This window comes from Buceros rhinoceros, unplaced genomic scaffold, assembly GCF_000710305.1.
Source record: "Buceros rhinoceros silvestris isolate BGI_N320 unplaced genomic scaffold, ASM71030v1 scaffold32704, whole genome shotgun sequence".
Classification (NCBI taxonomy): domain Eukaryota; kingdom Metazoa; phylum Chordata; class Aves; order Bucerotiformes; family Bucerotidae; genus Buceros; species Buceros rhinoceros.
This window is the reverse complement of record NW_010407098.1, coordinates 6432-18297: the sequence shown is the minus strand read 5'-3', so window position 1 is coordinate 18297 and position 11866 is coordinate 6432. Positions and strand designations below refer to the sequence as shown.

Sequence of the window (11866 nt, the reverse complement as noted above, 5' to 3'; positions counted from 1 at the left end):
AACCAAAAATGAAGAGAAAATGAGCTGCATCTTTTTCTTCATTGTTGGAGTGGTAAAATTCAGTTTTGCTTGCCCTGCTCTGTTGGGGCAGCAAGGAACCTCACATGCTTTTCAGATTTAACTGTTACGAGAATGCTGTAAATATGACAGATGTCAATTCACTGATGGAGACTAAAGCAGCAGGTGATGCACACTGTTGAGTACATCAGTTCTTGGGCTTTCTTTAGGAACTGTAAGATTTCCAGCTAAGACCTCTGTCCTACAAGTGGTCTCTTTTGCTTAGCTCCTCACAACAGGAATACCAGGCTTCAATATTTTCACAGAGCAAACTTAAGAGGAAGGGCTCATAAATGGAAAATATTTAAAGCAACATTATCTCAAGCCGGCCACCATCATGACCTGTACAGGAGGCTACAGGAGACTGAAGAGTTTACAATGTCTGTCAAAAGGTTTCTAGCACAGTACAGGGATGTAGCAGTCTGTAATGTGACCAGAAACAACACAGACGTAATGCACAGGCAAGGAATCACAGACAGAAAACATGCCACCAATACTTCTAACTGAGCAGTTGCCCTTAGGATGAGCAATACTGAGTACTGACTCGAGCAATATGATTTTATTAATTAAAAAAAAATCAGAATTTCACAGAATCTTTTCAGACAATTAATGAAAGAAAGTTCATCTAATTATTTGTTGTGAGTTATTTGTTCTGATCTAATCAGAGCAAAATTTACCTTAAATCCAAAGGCATTTGGAATGAATACAACTCTCAGTTGTTTGTTTTGCTCTCCCCGTCTTACATACCATCAGTTCGTAAAATACTAGGTCAGTTAATAGGTAAATAATTCAACCACCTTTCCAGTGGAAAGCCAGTTAATCGGTGTTAGTAAAGGTTTGCCCCCTCTATAAATCAGTCACCTCTGTTTGATTATGGACATTTCTGGCTCTTTCATGTCAATATCTCAAAGGCTAAGATACTAAGAAACATTCTGTGGCAATTTTTGATCTGTATGTCAGAAGAGAAGTAGCTCACGTTTTACCTTGTCTTTAGAAATGCAGCCTTGAAGCAAAAGATGTTGAGCACTTGGAAACTCTGGGAGGAGAGTTCCAGTTTTGGAACTCAGAGAATATTTACGAGTGAAACCACCCTGAAATGGAAGGGAAAAAACAGGAACATTGAAACAGCTAATAGAGATTCAACTGAAGGCAACAATTTTTTATCATGTTATGGATGTGATGGGGTGTCTATGGACACTTCTGAACTGTGGCAGACTTGATGTGATGTCCCAGTTGCATATCTCATATTGTTCATAAGAACAATATTCCCAGGTGTTCAGTGTCCTCCAGTTACTTTGTTGAGACATGGTCAATGTTGACCTGGAGACGAGATAAATTTCTCCTGCATTATGTGAAATTCTGCTGATCTGAGAGTTTCTTTCAGTTCTTAGAGCTCACTTCTTAAGCCTCTTCAGCTTGTGACATCTGAGATACTGTAGACACATCTTGTACTAGCTACAGACTGAGAAAAGACCTTGAATAATTATTAGATGCTAGCCTTTGGAGAGATGGGATTGAAGGATGAAACAACCAGCAGCCTTGTATGTGTGGACACTGACCGTAAAGCAATGTATGGTAAATCAACCCTTGGTTAAACTCCTAACTTAACGCTCTCTGACAAAATCTGCCTTGGTCTACTTCTTAGTTAAGATGAGCAGTAGCATTCTGTGGCGCTATAGTGTTCCTAGGCTTATATTTATAATGCACACCACATTACTTATTAAGCTCTCAAATGATATAATTAGGATGAAACCCTCATCCTCAAGAGAAGCCATAAAATCTGTATTATGACTCTGTCCTTACTGACTGAATTGTACTTATTCTCACTGGATTGCATTCAAACCTAGAGAAGACTTACTTAGCTGAAACCCTTTGTTCTGTTTCAGCTCACCTAGTTCTTATGCCAAGCCAGCGTACAGAGGCTCGAGCAGGCCTTCTGCATATCCCTGCAGTAAATCCGTGACTTCTGTGCAGATTCCCTTTGTACCACTGGATGGAATGTATGACCATGCATGAGGCATTTGAACAGTACTTGAAGCGGCCTTTTCCCACCCCTTTGCATACAGTCAGACTTCACTGATGTGGGAACAGTAGGTATAGAAGTGTTACAAAGAGTGTCGAAGTGTGCAAAAGGGACTGTTTTCCTATAAATGTTCACTCATAAATTGGAGGCCAGTTTCAAGTGAAATTCTCTCAAATACTGAATTTGGAAAACCATAGCCATAACTGACGACAGCAAGGACTGAGAGCATACATGATGTAAACACGCTTTGCTTGTGCTATCTACTATTCAAACACACATGAAGCTCTAAGTCAAAGAAGTTGTAGAAATTGAGCAACATTAGTAGTTCTTCGTATCGATACTTTTGCAGTGTTATAATTGCCTATTGGTATCAGGAGATCTGGGGTTTTTTTAATAACAGAAGTAATCTTAATGATTTTATTATGCAATTACCCATGAAATATATTAAAAGCTCTGATTAAAAGAGATTAGTTCATTTAAAATAAGGTGATGATGGTGGTGGGAGGTTTAACAGAAGATAGTCTGCAATGTTTTTTACCTTGCTAATGGACTTATATGACTACGCCTCAGTTCTAGGCTTAATATTTTAACGCACTGCCACTTGCCCTTTCAATTTAATGCCATCTGTTTCTAATGGCCATTTAACATTAAGATAATGACAGTAATATTATCTGCCTAATTAACCATGCAGACTCTAATGGTGCACTAACTGGTTTAGATAAAAGAATTTGCTGATATCTCCCCCTACAGAGAGAATACTAGAAAATGTGATAAAACATACCAGAAGTAAACAGTGTCCCCGGCACTCAATAAGTGTTCATTCAAATGCCATTTACTCAGTATATTTAGACAATCAGTGCTTTAACATCTTTTCAATGTCTTTATGTTCCTACAGAGAATTACACCTTATGCAATCATTGTAAATCTTTCTGGAATACCTAATTGCATGTACGTTCAAGCAAGTGAATAAGGATATATCACCTGTTCGCTTTAATGGAAAGCATAATGGCAAATTTTCAGCACACTGAGATTGTTAAAATTCAGTTTTGATCATGAAAAGCTTTTTTTTTAAGACCTGCCGGAATAAATTCAGACAACACAGCTAGGCAATCAAAACCTCACACTGATGTGCCTTTTCTCACTTACTTCCATGGACTTCTCTGTGTTTCTTTTTCTGGGGCAGACACAAGACAGGTTTACGGGACCGTCAATTCCCAAACAGACCAGGAATGCCACATCAGAGACGGAAGTAAACATGCAGTCATTTATGCCGAGGGAACCAGATATTTTCCATCCCAAAACTCTAAAAGAATGAACGCTCTATGAATGTTCATGAATCCTTGAGTATATTGGGGATATCCCATGGCGTAGTACTATCTTTTTTTGATAAGATAGTTGCTTATCTGAACGGGGGAAATGCAGCAGATCTAATCTATCTGAACCTCACTAAAATACTTGATGTGGTGTGACCATGGGAAATGATTAGTTATGCTGGTGAGAATGGGGATTATTACAAGAATGTAAATTCTTTAAGAAACTGACTGCAGCTGAAATGCTAGCAAATTGTGTTGACAGGGAAGCTACTGGGTTGAAAAGGGATTGAAGTGAGGATTCTCAAAGATCAGACGCGGGGATGTTCTCATGGAACATCTTACAGATTAAATTGGCTGACATAAATCACCAATAAACAGGAAACCCAAGAGGTCATGTAGAAAGATCTGGATGGCTTTGAGATAATGGCAATAAAGGGGATAAATCAATAGAGCAAAGCTACACTCTCAGGGACCAATCAGAATTTTTACGATCAGCTAGGAGTTCCCTATCTTGAAATGAAAAAGGAGAAAGACTTGCTGTGTATCAGTGGACCACAGAGGACAAATTTAGCCTAGTAAACTAAATGGTGTCAGGAAACATTTCCAGGCAATACTGGAGCAGTGTTATTCAGAATGGTCCCCGGCATTCTTTTGGCCCACGCCGCTTAGCCATCTCCCAAACATTCCCTAGTCATGCTTCAAGAGTTACTGCACGGTAGGGACTTTTCTGCGTAGCAATGTGGCTGGGATGGTCCTAGGTTGTCTTGTAGCTTCAGGGGGCTAATAATATGGATGCAGGCTATTCCACACCAGTTGAACTCAGTGTCAATGAACAATCCTCTGAGCAATCCTTAACTCAATACAATAAAATAATCCACAATTTTCTAGTATAAATATGACCAGAATGACAGTGGCTATACCATAACACACAGTAGTGAAAATGCAGGTTACTTGTGGAAAAAAACCACAAACTGAAACAAAAAACAAACACAGTTTTAGGGTTCCTCAGAAGGGATATTTCCAATAGGAACTGGAGACACTCCATTTATGATTTTTTTTCTATATTCAAATCAGAACAAGTACAGTGAAAGGCTATACGGCTGATGAGAAGTGACTAAAGCTGCTGCTTGTTCCATCTAGCAAGCAAAAGCAGTGAAAAGGGGTACCACAGGAAAATGTCATGAAGAACAAAAAAAAAAGAAAAAAACCAATCCTGACCAGAAGGTATAAAATTCAGTTAATTACAAAAAAGAAAATCTTCTGGCTTTCAATCAGACAAATGAGATTCTGAAAAAGCCCTCCTGCAAAAGAAAGGGATGCAAAAAATTAAGCTAGAGCTTGATCCATTGCTTAAAGAGGGTCTGTTATGAAGCTCTGTGATTATGGGGAATTGGATTGGAACAGGAGCCCCAGAAGGTGCCTTCCATTCTTATTGTTCTTTGAATATTTAAAGAAGAAAACACTCAGCTTCATGAAAAAAGGTTTTGCAGTCTAATCTTTGATGACAAATGTTGTAATGTTCAAAGAGATGAACGTTGAAGAAAATCACAGGTCACATAGTAACATTATAACAGAGGTGAAAGGAAACAGACTACAGCACCTACCTCATTCTTTAACTTGCTTCCAGAGAACCTTTGAAAATGAACACATTTGATTATTTTTTCATAAGCAGAACTTTTTTAGTTTATATATATATACATGTAAAATAGATCAATTAGAAAAACAATCATATTTCTCCAAACATAATTACAATAAAAATCATGCCTTTTTTCCTAACTTCTTCCATTGGTTTGCAAGTGCCTGAGGATGTCAGGAAACCTGCTGCTGTCTTCTAAAATGGTAAGATTCAGACCACTAAACAAACAGTAAAGTATAAAACCCAGTTTCAGCTTTTTCTTTAGATCTTTGCAACTTCTCAAGCTGCAACAGGACAGCATAGGTGTTAAGTCCATAAGGTCCTTACCAGGAAATTCAAAAAGGTTTTGATATAGGTGAGTAAATTCAGAATAGAAAAAATATATCTAGAATTCATGCTTCTCAGGAAAACAAAGAAATTATAGTGATTTTGCACTGGTTTTTTGTCATAGTATTATTGTGATGCAGGTGAAATCCATTTCTGAGTTGAAAGATTGATTAACTAGCAAAAATGTGGGGCAGTAAAGTGGATGTCCTATTACCAGTCTAGTTGAGAGATTCTTAATGAAGTCCTTGACTATCAGGCAACTCTTCAGTGCAAAAATTAGAAAGTGCATGTTCTAAATTATAACTCCTAAAGTAGAGAATGTGCAATGAAAGAGACTCTAATGGATCAGTATAATGATAAATGTTGTTTGATCGTTGTTATTTCCTGTTCCGCTAGCTGCCAGCTGATAAGATACTGCGGGCAACATGAAGTCTTACAATTGTTAGCAGCAATATTGTGATTTCATGCTGTCAAGATGCTCTGCTGGCAGGACAGAAAACCAGAGGCTGAGCAGTTGTGGAATTTCTCCTGGCCAGACCAGGCACAGGTGCCTCACAGTTCCCATCATTTGATGGCCCAGCTTACCTTACCCAGAGAGTTCCCTTCATTGTTGATAGATGAGTATGAAAGAAGGCATCACTCAGTTGATTACAATGTGGGGCTAATTAGCTAATTAGCTGGATGTATTTGGTTTGGACTGTGGATTTCCATAAGTGCAGCAAAATGTACACAGAATGTGCAGCAAAACCACGAGGTAGCACCTGCTAGCATTGCTCCTCTGGAGCCTGAACTGCTAGCCAAAGCCTCCCTTCACACAGTGCTGCGGATCCTAATGATTTTTGCTGTTCGGTGTGCTCCTTTCACAGTGCAAGGTTTGGTATTTTAAGGAACCAGGTCAAAGACACAGTGGAATTTAAGGATTTAGGCATCTGACCACCCTGCATTTAAGAACGATTGTACTCAGCTCAGTTACCTCAACGTTGATGCGTGAATGTCAATTAAGTTTGAAATAGCAGTAGAGGCCATATTTAGGCAACTAAAGTGAGGCCCTTTGTCTCTTCTAATCTTTTGACAAGCTGCCTTCTAACCTAGGAGCCTTGTGGTAAACGCCTTCATATGCCTGTATTTGTGCATGGGCATGGTGTGCTCTGATATCGTTATCAACCCATATATATTTTCTGCCTATTTCTGCCCCAACCTTGATCCAGGAACCATTTTTATAGCTCACCTACCAGAACAGATATCGGACAAATGACTGGTTTTATGGTGGATCATTACATGCAGCAGCCAGCAACTGGGAAATTCACTCTCAATTTTAAATCCCTGCACTGCCTCACTCTTCCTGTATCCAGAAGTTTGTTCTTAACATCAGGCTGTTAGGTCATTATCTTTGCACCAACAAATCTAACCACAAACATGGCCCAGACTGTGTAAAATGAGCATTTGAGCTTCCATTCTAAACCAGCAAAGAAGGCAATTTGACTTCTGGACCCTGAAAATTCAACATCTCAACACAAAGAAAACATCCCAGCACAAAGATGTTGAAAATTCAACATCCCCACTCAAAGAAGTTTCCTAACTAGTCAATCTAGTGGGTACTCCTGGAAATCTTAGAGAGTGTCTACGCCATCTTCACGTGAATGCATAACGTTGGAAATTTGACCATGGGAAATTTTGCAGAACCTCCACTTCCTTTACATTCCTTGCTGCTAGATTGTGCGAGGACAGAGCTTAACATGAAGAGGGCACTGGCTGACATAAATTTGACATAAGAGTGGTTATATTCCCTTAAATGAAAATAACTGTCTTTTAGTGAATTCAGTGAGCGCCTTGTTCAGGATAATTCTGTATTAAGAAAGAAGCTGATCTCGCTGTGGGCCAGCAACACTTTCGCAGCTCTAGATAAATACTGGACAAGGAAATGGCAGATTCCAGTCTATTATACTTTTAAGTCCTGCAGTGGAGCAATTCCTCCTTTTCAGCATTGCTGGCAACATCACTCTAAATTTTTACACTTGTCCTGTTGTTTGGAAAAACTCTCTTTGGATATAACCTAACTCTGCCAGCAGCTGCATTTTCTATGTGTAATTATAAACTCATTTATTCCTTTCCTTTCTCAGAGTTCCCGCTTACACATGTATACTGTCATAGAAAATGAAAGCCGTCATTCAAGCCATATGTGAACACAGACATTTGTTTTATGAACTATTAATCTTTGGCAAACCAACAGGCAGCTATCGTAACGTATTGATCCTGCTAGCTGTCCCTTAAATAAATATAATTAGAGCTTCCTGGGTTAGGTTTAAACTGATATTAGCCAGTCAAAGGACTTGTAAATATTAATCTACACTGACCCCTCCCTCCTGCCCACAGGTGCCAGCTTCACACCGTTCTCCGGACATTTCATAATGGGAAGCTGTCCTGGGGAAAGAGCTCAGAGGGTGACACACAAGCAAATAAAATGAGACAAGTGTTCTGGAAATGGTCTTTTGCTGCCTTGCAAGAACTTGAACAAATCCTCTGCTGTGAGAAGTTGATGCAGCCCCACACTCACTGCCATGGGGCTATGCTGGAAACTGCTAGCAAAAGATCTAGGTAAAACTCTTAAAGCAAAATCAGCGTCTTCAGGAAGAAAACTGCTACTTAAATCTTAGAATGGCAGACATTGAGATAGGTAGCAGTACACGTTCTCTTTCAACAAAAAATTAGTGTCCTACAAATACCTTCCTAAGGGAAGGTTAAAGTTAGATCTTCACTGCTAAGTCTCAGAATTTACGTTATCGTACCTCGTTAAGCCTTTTCCAGAATACACGGAGTGGTAGTACGCACTGCTTTCTTTAATGCCAATTCCATAATAGTGATACCTGTGGGGAAAAAAAAGAGAAGTGTTTATGAGTGACGTGTCAAGTCAACTGTCAAATTGATTTTCAACACTTTCTGAAAACTTACTAGTGCCTGCCAATTCCTTTCACTGACATGGAACAAAATTTGAACTCATAGAAAACAGCTTTGTCATGATCTGACCCAAGTTTGATGGGATCTTCTTCAAACTTAAAACACTTCCTCTCCTACAAGAATGTAGCTGTAACAGCAAAACCCTTAGAAACACGTTACATTGCTTTCTCCGAATAAGCATTCTCTTTCATCTTATTTCACTTGTTGAAGGGATGCTGAGTTTGATCTACCAGGTTTATTTTATCAGGTTCACCACTGCTATAGATAGTCCCACAGAGCACTTCTCAGTTGAAAATAACTCACCAGTGTACCCTATAAATTAGTGTTCAGCCTCCTGTGACTAACGTGTCTTTACTTCCTTGCTTGCTTGCTTGCTTGCTTGCTTCCTTCCTTCATTCATTCTCTCAGGTTGTACACTGGCCAACTGAACTATTCAGCCACTTAAGCAGTTCTCATCCACATTTGTCTCCCTTGCTGCTCTCCTGGAGCTACTGTTCCCAAATAGAGCTGGAAGAAGAAAACATGTGCCTATTGCTCAGGCTCTGCAGTGCTGAGCCCAACACTTTAACCAAAGACACTGAGGAGGGTGAGTTGGTGCTAAGAAAATTGGCTATGCAATAGATACCTCCTGCTTTCCACTGATTTAGCTGCAAAAGAGGTGACCTTCGGGAGAAGGGCAGGAGAGCAAGCTGGGGGCAGCTCTATCTTTACTGGTCATAGCAAAGTTTGCTTGAGTTCATCTATCAAAGTTGATAAGCCCTGTCTTATAAATAATAGATTTTTAAAATGCTTGTGTTAAATCAAATTTGTCTAAGAATGTTATGGACGGTATACTGAGATTCACTTGTCTCTTACTAAAATTAGCTTGAAAACACCGGGAGAGCTGCTTCAAATTAACACTTGTAGTTCAAATACATTGCAGTAAAACAAGACTTGCACCCCATTGCACTAATTTCACTGAAACTTCTCAAAAGCTTAAAGAAAAGCACTCCTAAGACACAAATCCCCTAGCAAATAGTTCATAGAACACATAAACGAAAGTGTTCAGCTCATCTCTGATCTTCCTGCTCATCCATTAAAAGCAATCATGGTCTTACTGTTTGTTCTTGGATGGGACAGTTATAGATAAGTACAAAACTGTCAAATGCTTTATATTTAGAAAGCTGACTAAAGGTATTAGGTAGAAATCATATTTAAGAAAATGTTCATTAGGGTGACGTATTTGCTTAGCCTAGGTAGCTTTGAACGAGAGGAAATGGCCTCAAGTTGCACCAGGGGAGATTTAGGTTGGAAATTAGGAAAAATTTCTTTACAGAGAGGGTTGTCAGGCATTGGCACAGGCTGCCCAGGGAGGTGGTGGAGTCCCCATCCCTGGAGGTGTTTAAAAACCGTGTGGATGTAACGCTGAGGGACATGGTTTAGGGACCCTGGCAGTGCAGGGGGAATAGACAGACTTAATGAACTTCCAACCAAATGATTCTGTGATTGTGTGATCTCAGCAGAAGTGGCTACTATTAAACATCCTAGCTTTTACTTTTTACCTGAAACTGATGAGTCTACCTAATACTGCCAGGTTGCCGAGGTACCCAGCAATCCATAGGAAAGCCAAAAGTTTCTCCCCTATTTCTTTACTGTTAGTTTTCTTGCCCTGTAAGCGTATTTTTCTGAAGTATGCAGTGAGCTGATGATTTTTTAACACCTGTTAATGCTCAGAAGCTCGGTTACAGGACCATCTGCTCATAACGGTTCCCCTTTATCCATTAAAATCACAGTTGGCTGATCAAAGCAAAGTGACATCTCAAGGGGGTTTAGGATGCCAATAGGACCTTTCATTAAACATCATAATGACAGACTGTGGTCCTCTGGTTCACACACAGTACTGCGTCACCTATATTGTGAGACGCAGTCCTGAAGGTTTCCAACCACTACTTTTGGTTTAGGAGTATTAAACAGAGAGTCTTGGGCCAAAGACCTGAATCTGGAAATTCCTTATATGTGACGCAAATACTAAAGGCATGAATATTTTTTCTTCTTTCATGAAAATTAAGTCAATTTAGATGTGATCCAAGAGGTACTGAAAATATACATGTGTGGACTGAAAAATCCAGGTGAGGATTCTTTGAAATAACAGCATTTATTTAGTCTTGACATTGCCAAGGTTGTGCATTGAACAGGAAGAAAAGCAAAACAGAGCTGCAACGGACTCTTTAACGTTATCCACGCTTCTGTCCCTGGCCATGTAAGCAAGCAGTTGCCTGCCTCTCATTCTGACTTCTTACATCTCTTGGTTTCAGTCACATGCCATTTTTTTAATTCAAAAAATTAAAACTTTCACCACAAATCTGGATTTCCCTCCTGCTAAAGTAGGAGTGGGCCAGAGGCAAGGAAAAGCATTACTTCTTTATAAAGTCAGGATTCAATAACTAGAATATTCAACACCTAATTCAGTATTAACCTACTTGGGCTAGAAGCAGGAACTGCTGTATGATTTGCATTCTCAGGTTTCCAGGGGTAAGCAATGCACTTGTTCCTGCTCTGGAATGCCCCAAGATATCTGGCTTTACCATCGTGACATTTTGTTATGCAGAGAATAGGTATTTTCAGTACTTACTCCATGTGTATTAAAGGCTGATTTCCTTCAGCGATCTATGTAGTTGTATTTTCAGTACTAAAAGCTTTCCAGTCACGACACAGAAGCAATTTAAAAAAATGTGATCTGTACTCTTCAAGCTCTGTCTGGCACACTTCATAGAGCAGCAAGGTATGAAGACTTTATTCTCTTACAAGCCAAAGTCATTAGCAGAACAGCATATTTTGGGCTCCCTGTTGAGAGAAGTATACCCACCTAGACACACTAGTAACGTCTTTAACCTACAACTTCAGGTACCTTCTTTCTGTCTCTTCATATGCATATTTCTATGTGTATGCAGAGTATACACCTATTTTACTATTTATATTTCTATTACATAATAAATAAAATTAACACAGACATCATCAAGATCTTATTCACAATTTTTGTAACAAACCTTTGAAAAAACAAGCTGAACTGTTTCCCTTTTTTAATTTCAGTGGTTTGTTGTAACATATGTTCCTGCACAAGCAGCAGTCCTGATTTTAGCATACACTGACACAAATGATAGCTGATAAGGAAATGATAGGCTTAAGCTGTTCAGGGACTTGCAATAACTTGTTATCACGGGGCCAGCTGCCATATCAGTTTTATTAACCCACTAAATCACTCCTAATAAATAAGATAATAGTTCTCAGACATGATGGATAAAAGCTAAGATTCATCATTGATCAAAGTCTACAAAGAAATTAAATTGTAACTTGAGCTCAAACAGTGTTCTGTGTGTGTGGACTGAGCAGCACGTACATTTTCCCGGATAGCTGCTCCAGGTAATCCATGTCCTGTGAAGGCTATAACTGAATTCTAGTGGCGACCACACTATGTTCAACATCACCTTTGCAAAAAGGCAGATTCAGAATCTGCTGCACAGACTAATCTAAGAGAGCAGTTTGCAGTATTTATGGTGCTGGGTCTTCTTCCACTCA

General features: G+C 39.3%; 1 protein-coding gene across 1 annotated transcript in view; it reads right to left on the bottom strand.

Moving 5' to 3' along the window:
• RFX6 (regulatory factor X, 6) overlaps positions 1-11866 on the bottom strand; it is a gene marked incomplete at its 5' end in the record, with an annotated part of 32418 nt that overhangs the window by 15608 nt on the left and 4944 nt on the right. Inside the window, 3 exons of the mRNA XM_010134367.1 lie at positions 1041-1148; positions 4998-5025; positions 8143-8220. Of these exons, the coding sequence (XP_010132669.1) occupies positions 1041-1148; positions 4998-5025; positions 8143-8220 (214 nt within the window). The remainder of the gene's footprint in view (positions 1-1040; positions 1149-4997; positions 5026-8142; positions 8221-11866) is intronic.